General features: G+C 35.4%; 1 protein-coding gene across 1 annotated transcript in view; it reads right to left on the bottom strand.

Moving 5' to 3' along the window:
• Window positions 1-19,334, bottom strand: part of il17rel (interleukin 17 receptor E-like) — a 110,494-nt gene that overhangs the window by 32,263 nt on the left and 58,897 nt on the right. The window contains exons 5-7 of the mRNA XM_028811999.2: window positions 10,052-10,166; window positions 9,427-9,471; window positions 8,612-8,751 (exon numbers count right to left, since the gene is read on the bottom strand). Coding sequence (XP_028667832.1) covers window positions 8,612-8,751; window positions 9,427-9,471; window positions 10,052-10,166 — 300 coding nt within the window. The remainder of the gene's footprint in view (window positions 1-8,611; window positions 8,752-9,426; window positions 9,472-10,051; window positions 10,167-19,334) is intronic.

Genomic DNA, 19,334 nt, shown 5'->3' with positions numbered 1-19,334 from the left:
GTGCACTATTACAAAGTTATAAATGAATTTAATACTGACATAAACAGCGGAACAAGGGGGCCACCCACACCCAGGCTACTTTTAGCTGGTTATGAGTAATGAGTCAGTGATTCATGCAAAATGGAATTCACAGCAAAACTTAGAGTTTCATGTCAAAAAAACATTTGCAGATGTGAAATCTGCACTACTGACACATGAACAAAGGCGTTTACTATAATAAAAACCTTTTCTCCTATATATTCATCTCATCTGTAACCTTGTAGCAGAACAGAGGCAAAGACTACAATTTCCATCAGGCAGAAGGAGTGCACTGGGGCTGAAAGGAAGATATTTAAATAAGAGGTGGAGTGCCCGAAAACCAGGATTTCACCTAAGACTATTACATTTTTTTCTAAACCACTTTGGTTAGTTTAATTTCCTTTGTTGGATTACAACTTTTGTTAAGAGTATTTTTTAACTTACTGTTGTGGTTAGCCATATTGCACTTGCTTCTCCCATTTATTTTCATCAGGACACTTTTCTGAGAAATGTAAGGGTCATAAAGGGGTGTATGGTGTTACCCAACCCTTCAAAAACACTTTGAACAGTGGAAAAAAAAATCTTTCTAGTATGTTTTGCAAATGCAAAATAACTGAAGCGTCAGTTTCACTGTTTATGAAATTAAACTTGGCTGTTTTGCTCATCACTGTGCTATATTATGTAATGTTATATTTTACCTAATTTATAGAGCAAGATTAGGGTGGCATGGTGCTAGCAAGTCAAGCGTGTTAATAGCAACTTCATTCTTCTCTGTACACGGAACAATAAATGTTAAAAAAATAATTACACTAAATATTTTATGAAAGCCAAGCCTTGTACTTTTGAAAAAGCCAATACTTTTGACTTTCTACATATTGTTAGTAAGTGTCATATTAAAATGTAAAAAATATCTCCTCACATATGATATACAGTGTTAATTAAAATTCAATACCTACATTTAGATTTTTTCAGTTTACACTATGTGCTTATTCACATATGTGTGTATGTTTAAGATTGCACTATAGCACTGAACTTTCTGAATTTGAAGAATTCTAACCTATGTACGATAAAACAATAGAAAAAGCATGTTGTAGTGTACTTAAATATGTATGTCATTCCTTAAAATCAATAATACATATTAAAAACAGGTAAAAAAGAAAAGCCTCTATTTGAATTAATGTGCTCGCTCTGCCAATTAAACCTTAGCCTGAACTGTCCTGTTCATATCCTCTGTACAATGGATACTTCTTAACATTCAAAAATATTCTATGAATTACTTCAAACCAAGAAATGAACCTTTTCATTGTAATGAATATTAGTTTCTTTTGTGACAGTAAAGCAAACAGGATTAATCAAACGTTACTTACTGCTAATCCATCACTGGAAAACTCTAATTTAGTAGCACTATTATGGAAGTAATGTGCAGAAAATTGCAGTGTCACTTGTATTTTTCTGTATAGGTGTTTTCTATCCTATTCCTTACTAAACTACCTGCGATTAGAACATTAGAATATTATGTGCTAATGATAAAAAATATACAAGTTTGCAGAATCAAATTCCGGTTCTGGAATACTTTGGTAATTAATTTACAGTGTTATTCTTTGCTTGTTTGTGTGTTTTTCATTGTGTATATTTTTCCATTATTTTTGTAATATTTCCACTGCATCATTTTGTATGTATGCTTTTTCTGTCATTTTTTGCTGAGTGGTTCCACATATGCCTTTTGATCTGTGACATCATGGAGGCCATGATATGTAAAACGGCTGCTCGCATTAAGCAAAATTTAAATGAACCACGTAGTAAAAAAAAAAAAAATCTGTTTCATGCTATTAATTAATTGATGATTTTGTTCTCATTAAGTACACTTACTATGATAGATTGAATTGCAGATTTAAAAATACAGTTTTTCACATACTTACAATGACGTACAGTGTTAAACAGAATATGAAATACAAGTGACAGTATTCAGTAAATCATTCCCATTCACTCATTAGTGCTTTGCAGTTAAAAAAATAATGAACCATACTTCAGAGAGAGCATCCAGAAGAAAACTTTGAGAAAAGAAAGTTTGGCAAGGAGCTACAACTGAATGCCATTAACAACAAATGAGGTCTGCACATATTGCTACAAATCTTATCACACTCTAGGTGGCTATAAAGCAAAGTACACAAGTTACAATGTTATAGCCTGTACCTTGAGTGCTGTAACTGACAATGTGTTAGAGGTCTACTAACGATTATGTTTTCTGTAGGATAATGTTTAATAATATAGGCTACTGTTCCAAGTTACTGAAAGTCATATTTCCAACCAGTCTTGTTTTTCTGTATCCCTTCTTTTTTCTTATCCTTAAAGGTTTTGTAAAGGATGATATCTAATGATATAAGGGTCAATGTTCTAAAACATTTAAAATTTTTGAGTTCCTATTTTTTGCTGTTGCAATTATTGTTCTATTATTATTTGGTTCTTCTAGGGTACAACCTGAAAATGCACAGTAATATTAAATTAAATTTAGACAAATTTCAAATGTATGGTCCTAAAATGTTATTTGTTAACTTAAACAAGTTAAATTCTTTTTGGACAGTACTGTATTACAAAGTAACATATTATACTTATGTTGCTTATATAATATTTGGTCTTACCCAGAAATCACTCCAACTCTCCAGCAAAGAACAACATATTGAAAATGTACAGAAAAATATAAAGTTCTATGTCTAATGATTATGTCTGCTATGTGGCTAGTGAAGAGTGAACAGCTGTATTTAAGAATTGCTACAGTTCTTTATAAAATAGCTGGATGTTTTTTAGTTAAAAAAGCACATTCTTTAACCATTCCAAAATCAAGTTGAGCAAGGTAAGAACATAACAAAGGAAAGTGTTCTGAAAAATAAGAAAAGGGTTACATCTGCGATGACATTATATACAGTAGGCTATGAGTGGGTCAGGATCAACTGAGACACCAAGAACATCCAATAGACAATAAAAATATGTAATCCTAGTAGTCAAGGCAAAAGTAAATATACCAAGCTAAGGGAGTCTGGCGTCAAGTTACATCTCTCACTGATTGGGCTTAATTCTGAATACATTTGAATTGTGCTTAAAGTAGTGACAAACAGTCTGTGATTTACATTCTAGCCCATGCCAAACAAATATGAATGAAATATTGGTTCTTCACACACATTCTGAGCATGTAAAGGTATGATATTTCTTCCTTTCATTACACTAGAAAATCTGTTATACATAGTGTTTTGACATTTCTCCTTTAATGTCATGAGTTTGGTATTTTCTTTTATAATTAGTATTACTTTTTAGTTTTTTATTTATCCTCATTATTTGTTACTTCACTACAATGACATTTAGTAGTTGTTTTCTTGAATAGTGTTGATATTATGTGTGCACCCAGCATACAATAGGTGGTCAAGTTTGCAAATGGTTTGTCTATAGTTGCACTAACCAAAACATTTGTTAGAACTATATACCATATCCCAAAATGCAAAACAGGAGATTGTAGTCAAAATAACTGTTACAAAGATCAGAAAACTTAACATTTTTACAGAAGTGTCCATTATCTTTCTAAAGAAAAGAGGATGGAGATTTTTTAGTTAGAAGTATGGAACTCTGGTGCTGCCACCGTATGCAGGTGGATTATGATGATACAGAATGTCACATAATTTTCTTATTACAAGAGTGGCAATGGCTATATAAACAGCATTGCAAAGATATATAAAAATTGGTGGCGACCATAAAACACATAATGGCATTGACAGAATAACAATGTAATATATTAATACACAAAAATAAAAGTGCAAACAATCCAAAAATGGAGCAACTAAGCTCATTAATGTCCACAGCACATATTCACAACACTGATTTCATGGACACTGCCATATTGCTGCTGGTTACAACAGCCATTGCTGGTCACATGGGTGTGGCACATGACTTTACTTGAGCATGACATGTGATATCATCTTTCAGCTTTTATAAAAGACTTTGGTGCACACAGCATGAGATCCAAGCTTAGGATCAAAGGTGATAACAGTAAAGACACAAAGAGTAAGGATATTAATTAGCGTTAAGAACTTTGTGTTGTTACTCTATGAATTTTGACTTTAATTCAGATTTTGATGCTTGATTTTGTAGCTTTTCTTTTTTTCTGTCTTGACCTCTTCCTGACTAAAGAATACATTTCTGGTTTGTTTTAAAAAAAGTCCATAATTTCCTGGTACATTACTCTTATCTTAAATTTAAAAAGTGTCTTTGTAGTTTTTAAAACATTGACCTTTAAGATTGTGTGTTTAAATACAATCTCTCTATTAGAGGTGAAAGCATCAATGTTGAAAAAGATGATGAAGAAAGTGAATAAAGCATCCATCTGAAGTGTTGCCAGAAATGCTTGTGCTATATGGCTGGCAGTTTATCCCAGCCAATACCCCCACGCCGCTAGATGGAGTCCTCTCTGCAATATGGAGGGGCCCCAAATTCCCACAGGGCATCATGGACATTGGAGTTTTACTTCACAGCCCTGCTGGATATCGTGGGGGGCGCCAGGGGATGCTGCAGGGAGGCACGGGAATTTGTATTTTCCATATAGCCCGGAAATACTACCTCATCATGAGGATGGAAGTAATGAAGTACTTCTGGGCTGAAGAAAAAGAAGAAGATTTTATCTCACCCGGAAGTGCTATGAAATCACGTGGACTGAGGGACAGAGGCACTTCCGGGTCGAGGAATATAAAAGGACTGTGGGAGATCCTAGCAGTGAGACGAGTTGGGAGGGTGTGGAACAGAGCTGCTGGGAGTGGAGGATTTGTGATTGATTAGTGTATTGTGGAGTGAAGGTTCTTTGTGCACATTATTATTATAATAAATTTAATTATTGGACTTTTACCTGGCGTCAGAATGTGTTGTCTGCGGGTTCAGGGGTCGACAGTGCCCCCTATCTGTCACATGCTGCAGATGGCTGATATTCTTGTTGTAAAAGGGTTGACAGGCCTACCTGTTTTGGTATACACATGTTTATGGATTTTATTGTTATTTTTAAGTGATTATGTGTTTCATTTTTACAAATTTTAAAATGTTATGTTCTATGTATTTTGTGGGTGAAGCCACAGGAGGCGGGACCACCCTGATATTACCGCTCCTAGGCCCTCTACCTGACTATAAAAGTGAGCTGAGAAGGCCTAGGAATGGAGTTTTAATTTTTGTAAGTATAGCTGTTTATTGCTGTATTTTTTTGTTTTTAGATTATTTTTTGTTTTGTTTCTTTTTTCTGGAAGGTGTATTGAGACTTGCTTGCTTTGGATTGCCTTCTCTCATTTTTTTTCTCTCAGCTAAAATGGTGCGGTTAATGTGGTCTTTTTTGGTCTATGGAAATTTTTCATATATTTTAAGGATATATTAATAAAAAATAAGAGGAAAGGGTTGAAATACCAATATAAGAACACAAGTACCAATTCAGTTTGGTTTACAAATGATATTTTCCTTTCTTTGATTTGCCTCTTAGTTTCATTGTTTTGTATTTATTACCATACAATGTTCAGTGTTCTAATGTCAATATCTCCTGGATGTACAGTAACTAAAAGAAGAAACCTGGGGCCTCATGTATAACGCCGTGTATAGAACTCAACACTATAACATGGCGTAAGCACAAAAGCGGGATTGTGCGTACGCACAGAAAAATCCAGATGCAGGAATCTGTGCGCACGCAAAATTTCACGTTCTTCCACTACATAAATCCCGATCAGCGTGAAAAGTAACGCACGTGCACGCGCCTTCTGTCCCGCCCCAACTCCTCCCAGAATTACGCCTCTTTGAATATGCAAATCAATATAAATAGCCTTCTGTGAAAAGACAATGGGAAAAGCACAGGGGAAAATATAAGAATTTCAGCGAATACCAAGTGGAGGCAAAGGAAAAACGTACTATTTGTTGGTTTAAACAGTGGTATAATCAACAAAAGAAAGTTGATCGAGTGACAGAGTGTTGGAGAAACTCAAAAGATCGAGTTCACAAAGTCGCACAGTACCTGAAATAAAAAAGAAATCACATATCAAAGTCGCTGTGAAAAGGCGACTCGCAGCGGACCGTCTGAGTGTCATATGAAAGCTTATTACGGTACAGACAAAAAAATAGGCACACAGTGGGAAAAAAGCACGAAATGTCAACTTTAATCTCGAAATTTCCACTTTAATCACATAGTTTATTTTGCCATTAAAGTAGAACATCATAAACTTCATCTTAAAATCGTTTATTTTACTAGTTTCTCAAGTAGCATGTTAAATGCTTTGTTCTGTATTTGATCTTCTATGTGTTCTATGTGTGTGAATCACTACGTGCTTCCGTTCTTTCTCTTTCTCCAACAGGACACAGAATCCATTACATTCGAGATATTACAGCTCTCTGAATAATTAAAATACTGAGATGTATACGTGATATCATTTTCATGATGATAGCAATGAAAGCATGTTATTAAACATGGGAACACGGTGGCACAGTGATTGTTCATATCTCACGCAAGAGGCTTGCTGCGCCATGTGCGACCTTCGATGAAATAATTTATTACAGAAGTATTGTCTCTTTCAAACGTACTTTTCTTTCTCCAAATACCCAATTGCCACACAATCAGCTCTGTAATAGACGTTAAGCCATCTGTAAGCTTAGAATGCCGATTCTTCAAAACTTTTAAGGAACATTGAAATATCTTCGTAGTACATGTTTAATTATTCTATCCGTCTATCCTTCCAGTGTCGCGTCAGCACCAGCAATAATACAGCGCAAGGCAGGAGCTATCCGTGAACCAGCTATACGCTGCGGCACCGTGTCCTCACATGTTTAATTATTAACAATGCAGATTATTTAAATGAAGTTAAAGTTTTATTTGTATACTATAAGCAACATATTTTGCTGCATTTCATCTTAAAAATGATATTGTCATCATACGCGCTTTATAAAGTAGCGCAGGTTGTGCAATATTATAACTGTAGGGTAAGTTTACAGTGAGGTAATTGTACTTATAAGTACAAACAGTTCTGCAAGGAGCACTTGATGGACTGATTGAGTGCGTTTATAGTTCTTGGGATGAAACTGTTTCTGAAATGCGAGGTCCGTACAGGAAAGGCTTTGACGCTTTTTGCCGTGGTTGAGGTAGTGTGTACTTGAAACTGTATACCGATAATTCTCTTTCCGATCAGCTGCTGCTGTGATTCACACTCAGATACAGTGATATAAATACTCCGAGTGGTGCAGTGAGAGTAATATGGAAAAAGATGATCCACAGTGGCAACCCTTAACGGGAGCAGCAAAAAGAAGAACAAGATGCAGTGAGCGTAACAACGCTAAAGCAGTTATGGTATTTGGAATTCTATGGCTATTCCCTGGACCATTATATTGCTACAGGTTAATTACAATTAGATGCATTACACTAATAAACAATATGCAGTTAATTTCAGTGTATTTATAAAGCCGTGTCAGGAATGTGGAGCTAAGAAAGAAAGGATGATCACACAGGAACAGTAGCACTGCTTTGACGCTGAGTGCCGCCAGTCTGCAAAACCGAGCGGAGAAATTGCGTACGCCAAGGTATGAGTCACCGTGGAAATGTGCGTGGCTTTACGCCAAGTTTAGGTTTTATACATCGCGATTTGAGCGTGGAAACATTCGTACGCAACATTTCTGTGCGTACGCACCGTTTATACATGAGGCCCCTGCTCGAAATATCTAGATCATAAAGACCTACATTAGACCAAAATGGAAAGCTCCTGTTCAAGGAGAAGTTTCAACAGCCATGTTGCAACCATACTTATGCTTAAATCTTGTAACCTATAAAGTTATTTTGATTGTTCATGGAAAATTAAACATGAATGTCTTTACTATTGGTGAATGCTGCCAAAAAGGCTATTCAGCAAGACACATTTAACTAAAAGATAATCATTAAATCTGCAAACAATTTAAGGATATACTAGAAACAGACTTTTATAATCGGATCTTCATTAATAAAGGTCAAACCTATACTCTTTCTTAAGTTGTGTAATTTAGCTCAAAATACATATCTCATATATCATGTTTGTTGTGATGTGGACTTTCCAAAAATTACTGGCAAGTTAGATAGAGATGTATTAAAGTCAGCTTCTGTTGGATCCTCAGTTAAACCTTACTTGATTACAGTTTTCACCTACCTATCAGACAGCATTATTATTATCATGAATCCTCACTGTTTAATAGCTCAATCCAGGATTAAAACAAATAAAGAAACACTGCTTAAAATGAAGGCTCATCATGACAACCAGGATTATGCTGCTCATCACCTTATCTTTCTCAGCCGGGTCAATTTTGACCCACCTAGTATTCCACAATGAGAAAATAGTGTTCTATACCATTTGAAGTTATTTACAAATTAATTTAGTTATGAAAAGCTTAGTATAGTCCTTCATAAATGCCTGCTAGCTCCTTTTTTGTGACTAATTGTCTTTTACTATACTTGCTCACAATCTTAATGTCTTAATAGTAAAGGTAGAAATGAATTTGACTACCAGAGAACACTAATAAACAACCAAGTTTATCCTGAAGTTTCTATTTAAATACAAAAAAATATAAATACCTTGACATAAGACCCAGTACTTTCACATGAATACCACTTGTGACATAATCTTAAATGATAGTCGTAATCTTCAAGAAATTCAGACACTTGAACTGACAACAATTTTCTCTTTTCATCAACAGCATAATTTAGTTTTCCAGCTGATAAAAGACAAATTTTAATACTTTATTAAAACATAGTAATATAAGTGAAAAAGTCTACATGAATGTGATATGTACTTACAATATATTATGTTTTAAGGCTATCATTTTGGAGGCAAGTTGTCTTTGTAGCCAAAATGCACACTTGGGTAAAAACTGGGAAAAATGCTTAAGCGATAAGAAGCCAACCTTATTCTTATGTCCATTATGGATTCCTACTATAGATCCATAATGTGCTGCAATAATGAAGGCTGTAACACAAGTGTAAAATAGCAGTAGGGAATTCCTAACCACAGGCTTTTTAATCATGTGTAGACAAAGTGGAATTTTTCCCAATAAAAGCCAATTTCAAGTGATTCAATGTAAGTTCTAGTCTTTCATAGGCATGGCTAGGACTTATTACATGACCCCATGATAGTTTTTTTTGGTAAGGACATTCCATATATTCTGTTGGATGTCTTGCAGGATTTTATAGAACACACCAATGAGATGCCAATCCACATAAGTTACTATATATATCTTAATAGCAAAGATGCTGGGGGAATCTGAAAACTCATAGGGTTCTGGATAGAATTTGAACTCAAGACTATTGAGCTATGAGACAGTAACACTAAATAACGTATTTTCCACCAACAGTAAATCAAATGTTTTTCACACATTTTTGCATTGACTTACCAATACATATTGGGACATTTCTCCTTATGTCAGCATTCTGACAATCTAAAATAAATAAGAAAATATTACAGAGCATTCCTTTATTTCTTTTTGCTATAAAATACAACTTATCCTTACTGTGTAAGATTAATGATGGCAATTAAAATGCTAAATAAGTTAACACTGAGAACTATGATATTTCTGTCTTAATATCGTAGACATATTTTAAAACGTTTGAATTACAACAACATGCAAAAAAAAAAAAAAACTTCTTAAAGAACTTAAATATTACTTTGCCCACTGAGAGTTTTTGAAAAGCAACATCCTTTTATGCCGTGATAAAAAATCAGCAGGTAGCACTCTTCGGTAACACTTCATTTTAAAACCTGTATTTTTCATTATATGGATACAGGAAGCCACAGTCAAAACCAGCACGACTGGCTGCAAACCAGGAACCAGCCATGGAGATGTCACCATGTTATTATATTCCACTTCCTCTCACAATAGGCCAAATTAGGGACACCAGTTAGTCCAATATGCACTACTATGGGAGGCAAGGGGGAAACCAGAGTAGCCATGCAGATAGAGAGTGAAGTGAAAAGTAAAAATGCATTTCGTAAGATTAATCATTTTAATAAAGCCTTACCTTGGACTGCATACTCCTGAAAAAGTGCAGTGCCACAATAATCTGGAAGAGTTCTAATTGTAACAAGAAGCCGTTGAGCAACTCCAACTTCAAAGCAGTTGAACTGCACATATACCTAAGAAAAACAGGTGAATACTGATAAATGTAGACGTTATCAGCTATTAAATTACAATACACAACTGTAAGCTAGTGTGAATTCAATTAGAAAACAGTAGTCCTAATTGAATTTTATATCTTCACCCTTAAACAAGTTAGAAAATGTACTAATGGTGCGACATGTAGGCTTGTTAAAGGGACTTATTTATTTTTAAAGCTGCCAAATTTTAGTTGTTATTCATTTACCTTATCAAAGACACAGATGTGAACACTAACATTAATTTTATTTTTTTAACAATGAGTTATACAGTATATGAAAGAGATAGTGATACCTATATGTATTTAAATGTATTAGAGATTTTAATGCTATGCAATTTATAGTTAATTGTAGTTAAGTCTTCTTAAACATATGAAATACATTTTTTAAAGAAGTACCCAATGGACAGTTAAGGCTAAAACTGTTGGTTGCTCCTTTCCTTTATCGTTCATCTCTACATAAAAGAAATTACTTTTTGCTTTCTTTGCTTGTACAATCATCAGATTTACTTAGTACGACTTTAAGCATTAGGAGAAGTGAGTTGAAGTGGCATCAATACACACAAACAGCCAATGTAACAGCGTATTACCTACCACACATGTGATTCTACTATAGTTTTAATAGCTGGTAATGGGGATTTGTTTTGCTGTCAGGAGTGGCTATTGTGTAAAAGAGGTAAGTGGGAAATTTTCAAATTTCAGCCATTTGTACATTTGTACTGCACACTGAGCTTTCAGGTCAAATTTGCTTGAAAAATAACACAATAAAAAATGTGGTTGTCATTTAACTGTTAATTGAGCTGCCACTCATTTAACTTTCACTGTGCCACTCATTTAACTTTGACACCATCAGTGAAGGAGATGCTGGCACATGCATGTTTCTGCCACTCCTCCCTGTTAACAGCACTGTTTGTTAAAATTCAAGTTTTGCACTTCATTCTCTTTTTTATTGTATGTATAGTTTACAGATGCATCTGACTCGAACTGTACTGATTTGGATTATTTTTATATACTTTATGGACTTTTTCAGTCTCAGAGACATTTGAATCTGTGGTTCACGGGATGACGCTTATGAACATTTCTTTGCCCCACGCTGAAGTCTATCTCATTGATTATAATGGATATACTGGATTGCTTTTGATTCCTTCTTTATGTACTTAATGATTGAGAAATGATCTGATTTTACACCCACCTGGCTTGCAGCTCTGGGACAATCATGGCTGTAATATCTAGCATCATATGTATGTGGCTGTATATTGTAAGCTCTGAATTCTGGGATCTTCATGTGCATTTTATAATATCTCCTACTATGCTTCCTCTGCTGCCTGCTATCATCACTCATCTGCGCCACCCCACCCCACCCATTTCAGCTTCTCCACTGTGCTTCTTCTCTGCTATTATCAGATAAGTATCACTCTGTACTATGTTAAAATATTCTTGTGACAAACTCCTTTATATTAAACAGTTTGTCCAGAGCAAATGGTCAGATTGGAATGTCCTAAAAGACACTGGCCAGGCGGTGAATGAAAAATCCAATGGCAGCATTTGTTCAGGAATATGCTGTCCTATTTATGGCTTTGGAAACAGGTGTGTCAGTGTGCCAAATTTGGAATTTGTTAAAATAAACTCTAATCATGGATCTGTGCACAATGAACCCTCATCAGCTAATATTGCATTGTTTAATAATAATAATAATAATTCATTACATTTATATAGTGCTTTTCTCAGTACTCAAAGCGCCATCCACACGTTAACTCAAGATCTCTTAATGGCAAAGCGCTGATGCTATCAGAATTCATTACAGACTCCAACTTTAACATGCTATGCCTAACAGAAACCTGGCAAAAACCAAACAATTTTATGTCTCTCACAGAGGCAATATCATCCAGATATGTTTACTTCACAGAGCCTCACAGCTCAAGACTGCCCATTGTCTTTCGGATGTCTGGCTCTTAAGCTAGTAAAGAAATCAGGTCATGTCTTACTCATTGTTCTCTATCGTCCCCCAACATATAATGCGTCTTTTTAATCTGACTGGACTGAGTTATTAACCCACTTAAGTTCCCTTTCGCAGACAGTCATTCTTCCTGGCGATTTCAACATCAATATTGACATTACTACATGTAAGCTGAGAAATGAATTCCTATCCTTACTGAACTGCTTTGACTTGATGCAACATGTTGATTTTTCTACTCACTCTGGTGGTCATATATTGGACTTGATCTGCACATCTGGCTTATCTGTCAACAATACTTATAGCAGTGATTTAGGACTCTCTGATCATAAAGCAGTACTTTTCACTTTTCCCTCCTCTTACCTGTAAACGTCAAACTTCTTTCAGAAACCTTAAAAACATCTGTCCCTCTATGCTTGCTAATTTTATTTCTGATCTTTTCTGTTTTCACCTATTCCATCAATGCTAGATAGTCTTATTGAGCACTATAACTCAGCCCTTCTTTCCACACCATATAAAACAGCTCCTTTAAAGAATAAGGAGGTTTCCTTTAAGCACTCAAGCTGGCCGATGTCACGTAAGACTGGCCTCACCGTGCATATCCAGGCTTTCTCTGACCATCAACAGGTTTTATGGGATGCACTAACTGCAGACAAGAGCACACATTATGGCAGGATAATAGAAAGTGGCCATAATAACCCAAGGGTTTTGTTTTCTGTAGTTAATAAACTACTTCAACCTGCATCTGGCCCAATTACCTCCTCTACTGAACTCTGTGAAAAATTCCTCCAGTTTTTCCGCAATAAAATTAAAGATCTAAATAATTCAACTAACATAAATCCGTCATCCATTTATATATTTCCCTGTCTTCTTACTCCATCCAGGGTGGAGTGGTGGCTCTGAGGCTAGGGATTTGCAGTGGACGGTTGCCGGTTCGAATCCCGTAAACACCAAAAGTGACTCTACTGTGTTGGGCCCTTGAGCAAGGCCCTTAACCTACAATTGCTCCGTCCTGGGTATGACATTAATCTGCATCCAGCCCTGCATGTAGGCCCTCCAACCTGTAGGGAAAAACCAGCTGGATGGAGGCAGGATTGGCACTCCAGCCACCATAAAAAACCTCACACTGGTTCTACTCCTTCTGAACTGGTGCTGAGGTGTCACCCATAGCATGGCTGCATTCGAGTCCTAATCTGGATCTTGAGTTGGTTTGTTGTGTGGTGGGTGTGGCAATGTGCTGTATCAACGCATGCTCCTAACCTCTCTCCACTCCATCGAGCTTTTTTTCTAAATTTTCACCAATCACATTTGCATTTGTTAATGACCTGCTTTGTAAGAATAGGCCGACTTCTTGTGTACTGGACCCCATCCCCACCACACTTCTTAAATCCTGCCTTCATGCCATAATCCCTAACAGTTACAACACTAATAAGTACATCCCCTGCAGTGACTTTGTGCCAGCTGCTTTTAAAATCGCAGCAGACTCTGGACAAACCAGCATATTAATTCTGTTTGATCTCAGTGCAGCATTTGACACAGTCAGACATGATATTCTACTGTTCAGAATGGAGAACATGCTGGGTATCTCTGGCACTGCCCTCCAGTGGTTTAAATCCTATCTGACTGACAGGCAGATCCAGCTCACTGCCAGTCACACAAGGGGTTCCTCAGGGCTCTGTCCTCTGCCCTCTGCTCGTCTGTATCTGTATGCTTGCCCTTAGCCATATTATTTGTAGCTATGGATTGGTTTATAATTTTTATGCAAATGCTGCTCAACTCTATTTCAATGTTAAAAGTGAAACTTCATCTGGGCTTTCTCACCTCACAACTTGCATCAGTGAAATTAAAACCTGGATGGAGCAGAAGTCTTTAAAATTAAATTGCAACAAAACTGAACTCCTGCAAATTGTGACTAAAGTGCAACTTAAGAAAATGAGCTCCTTTTCAGTCACTCTTGACGGTGATCTCATCAGACCTTCTTCTAATGCAAGGAATCTTGGTGTCATTTTTGACTCCTCCCTTTCTTATTCCACCCACATAAACTATATTAAGAAACTTTCTTACTTTCACTTCTGCAACATATCCCATGTCCAATCATTCCTCTCCTTTCTAATGCTGAGAAACTTATCCATGTTTTTAAGAAATACAGCATCAATTATTGTAACTCCCTAATGGCAGGTGCTGCTTCTAATCTTATATCACAGCTCCAGTTGATTCAGAACTCTGCTGCAAGAGTCCTAATACAAACCAGCAACAGCGAGCACATCACACCCATCTCGCTTTACCTCCACTGGCTCCCTATGTCTTATAGGATTGAATATAAAATTCTGTTAGTAACCTACAAAGCCTTAAATATCCCTGCACTACATCAGTGACCTTCTTTATCACTATGCTCCTGTTTGCCCACTAAGGTCCTCTGAATCTGGTAATCTTGTTGTGCCTCATACTAACCTGCACTCTGTAGGTGACTGGGCCTTCAGCTCCATAGCACCCAGACTTTGGAATGACTTCCTGAAATTAATTAGATCAGCTGACTCCGTTCATTCTTTTATAAAAACAACTTAAAACTCATTTGTTCAGGAAGGCTTTTAACTTAACCTGACATTCTGCCTCCTCTTTCAGTTTGCTGCTCTGTCCAGATGCTCAGTATAATTTGTGTATGTGTTACATCACAAATAATGTCATTTGCTAGGCTTTATTTTAGTATTGAAGTAATTATTTTACTCTGGTTTATTTTTTATTATATTTAATGCTTTGTGTATCCTGTATCTATCCGTTTTAGTGTTAAATTCAGGTAACATTTGTATCCACGGCTGTTACATATACCTGCTGTTTCTTTATGAGACTTAGTGAAGCACCTTGAACAAGGGAAAGGCGTTATATAAATAAATTGTATTATTATTATTATTACTATGATTAAAAACAGTCAACAGCATAGACCAGTGTAGGGTTTATCTCAGTAAAATTAATGCAGTCAAGAAATATAATTTTATCATCATTAGTATTAAATTGAACTGTTTCATTATGTCAGATTAAACCAACTTAACCTAAATAGCTTGGTGATGTAGCTTTTAACTTATACCCACATAACACAGTTTGTGTACCTGTATGAGATTAACATCACATACTGTATATATAGAAAAAAAAAAATGCCAGCAATTATTTAAATAGTTTTGACAGAAACCCATATTTATGAAACGGAACTCATGTTATCAAGTGGAGAAGGAAACGTTTCAACAGTACATCGAAAATAACTTCAAATTAATACGCTTCAATAACCACAAAAAACATTTAGAGCACACTGAAAAATATTTTTGTAACCGTCATTAAATTTTAGCTCCTCACCGTGAATAAATATGGGAGCTATAAGGAAGAATGTTCAGCTTTGCTGGTGGGGTTCCCTTATGCAAATATACTAACTTTATGCAAATGCAGAATTCAGTACCTTTCTGAGTTTAAGGAAATGCAGCAGTTATTCACAAAGTAATCTTGCACATTGAAACAATTATTTGATACTGATAGGTAAAACATGTAAATTTGCATATATTTATCTATTTAATATCATTATTTTAATTTAATTATAGCTTTTTTACTGAAAAAATATACAGTTAATTTAATGCATTATTATTGGATGTTTTTACAGTCAAGTCTACCAAATTTCAACAAAATCTATCTATTGGAAAGTGAATTCTTTTATGCAATCAGACAGATAGATGTGATGACCATGGCAGGTACTTTTGCATTTTGTGCAAAAAATGTTACTAAAAGTGATACTTTAAACACAGCTTATGAAATGCTACATTTTTGTCATAGGAAGATATATGCCACTTAAAAATCAGTTTAAAATTAAATGCTAGGATTCATGAACAAGCCATTATGATAACAAGTATATATTTCTCCTCCATGCTTCAAACTTTGAAAACAATTACATTTGTTTATTTCCCTGATTGGGAAATCATTTCTTTATATTTTGACATATTGAAACACTGTTGATGTCTACCATTGTCAAAGAATACAGGTATGTAGAAAAACAGTCCCACCCAATATCAATGGATTATATTGCAGACTTGTTTACTGTTTCTCCAAGGTGAGAATTGTATTTGTTTAGGTGCTGTTTTGTGTCAGATGAGTGCACAAGGGTTAATGTGAACATACTTCAGTGTATGATGCCTTTCTGTTCTGGCATATGTTTGTGACTGAGTTTTGAGTTGGGATATTTTGCCTGGGACAGTATTGAATCTTGAGTTACTGTGTATGATGTATTGTTGATATTAAGATTGAGATTTTGCATCTTTTTATTGTTTTTACTTTAAAGCTGTTGATTAGAGATAGAGGCTACCAAATGGCACAAGGACAGACTTAATGCCAAGTTTATTTTTCCTTTACAATGTTTTCTGGCTTTTTTGAATGATTTTAATATTCTACTATGATTGATAGATCATTGGGGAGCGTTGAATAACAGTAAAAATGAATGGTAAAAAGAACTTTGTAATTTTATGCTTGAACCCTTTTCAAAAGTTAATTGTTATACTTGGTTGTTTGTCTGCATTCCCTATCGTCATAAATTATGTTTAATTATGGCCACACCTACAGTATGCTTCCCTGTGTTGTTTCTCTTGGCTGCGGAGTATAATGTGTAAAATTAATTACAAAAAATGTCACTGTAGTGTTTAATCAAATATCTTTGTAAACCACAGGGCAGCTTGTTCAATCCCTGCCTCTGGCTTCTAATGTGATTCTGAGATTGTCACGTCACTGGTTCATTCTACAGTTGTAAAAATGATTGATGTAAACAATTGTATTATTTATACATTATCTATGTACAGTATCAGTAAAATGCCCTGGAATGGTTCTTGTTAAAGATATGTGACATTTAGGTGATAATACTGGGCGTTCCTACTTAGGCAGATTGGTTTAAACCATAGTCACTTTTTTATTCTCGGGGAAGTCTAAGCATGTTTGGGTTTCCTGGTGCTGGAGGACTGGAGATAAATTGCAGTCAGACAGAAATGATAAATTCAGTTTAGTTCAATTTACTATCATTATACCTTGAAATACAACAAAAGTTTTTGTAAGAATAAAATAAAGTATTATAATAATTGTTTCCGTGTGTTACATGGCACGCAGTGGTTAATTTTACTTTCTGAAAACTCATAGATCACAAGTTGGAAATGTAACTTTTTCATCATCTCTGTGGAATTTGCCTATTCTACCAGTGCCTTTTTCTCTGGGCACCTCCACATTCCAGAGGCATACAGGTTAAGGTTAACTAGTGACTCTAATCCGGACCTGTATGAGTGTTAAGTGTTAGTGCAAGTGTGTGAGAGTGTCGTTCTCTAGACAGGCAATAAGTCCAGATTTGCAGTTTGGATATTAGAACATTTAAACAGTTGTGACAAGAACATTTCATTCAGCCCAACAAGCTCATCCATCCTATTCCCCTAGACTGACTGAAATAACATCAAGATGAGATTTGAAAGTTCCTTAATTCCTTTACTCTATCACACTACTTGGTAATTTATTCCATGTGCCTATGGTTCTTTGCATGAAGAAAAACTTTCTAATATTTGTGCCAAATCTGTCCTTGCCAAGTTTCCAACCATGTCCCAGTGTTCTTGTTCCATGATTTATTTTAAAGTAACAGCTGGGATCCACTATTATAGTAATTCCCTTCACTATTTAAACACATTGATTATGTCTCCTCTTGATTTCTGCCTAAACTCAAAAGGTATGACTCCTTCAATCCCTAATCATAGCGTACCTTTTTGTCCTGGAATCGGCCTTGTCTAGCACTGCTATTTTTTTGTACTATAAAAAAACCAAAGCTCTACACAGTAATCCAGGTGAGAATTCACTAGTGCATTATATAACTTAAGCATAACCTCCCTTGACCTGTACTCCACACATCACACTATGTAATCTAACATCCTATTATCCTTCTTTATTGCTTCCGTAAACATACTTATGTAGATAGTAATAAGTACACTAAGACTCCTAGGTCCTTTTCATAATGTGTACTTTCATGTTTCTGCCTTCCCATAGTGTATTCAGATCTAATTTTGTTTGTGCCCATTTGCGTTTAGGTTAGGCCGCAGCTCTTATGAGCTTGTAATGCAATGGCCTACAAAATAGATGGAAGGTCAGGGAAAATCAGTTTTTTGTCATTTTCAAGACAGATTTATAATAATATTGAATCTGAATAGATTTACGAAAGCATTTAATGAACTATAGTCAAGGATTGTAGTAACAGAAAAATATGAATTTATTTTACTGTTGCTCATACTTTTTACCTTTTCATTTTTGATCAAGATTTCATAATTGGCAAATTGGATTTTTCCTGGAAACATCATCCGATCAATTTGTCCAAATAAAAATTTTGAGTTCTTTTCAAACTATTAGTAGTTAGCTTCAGAAAGTATATTAGTGGTAATTTCATGATTACTTACTAATACAAGCGTTAGGATTACATAAGCTTTTAAGTACAAACTTCAGTAATGTGATTTTCAGTGGTTTTCCTCTTTGAAGTATTGAATTTTGATGGTCATGCCATTAGCACTGCTGCCTCACTGCTCATGGAAATGGGATTTGAATTTTATTTTCTCCAAACTGTGTCAGTTTTTTTTTTTTAATACAGTTACTCTGTTTTTCTCTCAAAGTTCAAAAGATGTGCAGGTCTGGTTCTTTGGCATTGCTTAAGTGTGGCCTACAGTGGAATGCAGCCCCATTTTGTGTCTGTCGTGAGCCCAGTGCTGTCAGCACAGGTGCCAATCACAGTGACCCTGAACTGTATTAAGTGTATGTAGTAATAGATGATTAGCCACGCAACGTTGGAGCAATGACCATGTCGACTGGGTCAACTTAATTACAGTATATTTGTTGCTGATACAAAATTATCCTCAGGACTCTGAAATTGACTTGCAAAGATATCAAGTAAAAAACCTCAGATGTCTTGTTATAACTATTTACACAATATTTAAGATTACCTGTAAGACAATTAAGACCTTCTTCCACTAGACTTTTTACTTTTCCAGAGCATCATTTTGCAAACTCGTTTAGAGCTGTGACCCCTGCTTTCTGAAATGCCAACTTTGCGATTTAAAGCGTAAGTTACACCAAAAAAGTCCACCTACTCTTCTTGCATTTAGAGTTGACAATGAATGTGCATATATATGGATTTATTTTAATGGCTGAGAGTTT

This window comes from Erpetoichthys calabaricus, chromosome 1, assembly GCF_900747795.2.
Source record: "Erpetoichthys calabaricus chromosome 1, fErpCal1.3, whole genome shotgun sequence".
In the NCBI taxonomy this organism is placed as follows: domain Eukaryota; kingdom Metazoa; phylum Chordata; class Cladistia; order Polypteriformes; family Polypteridae; genus Erpetoichthys; species Erpetoichthys calabaricus.
The sequence above is the reverse complement of the archived record's forward strand: the minus strand, read 5'-3'. Positions and strand labels throughout refer to the sequence as shown.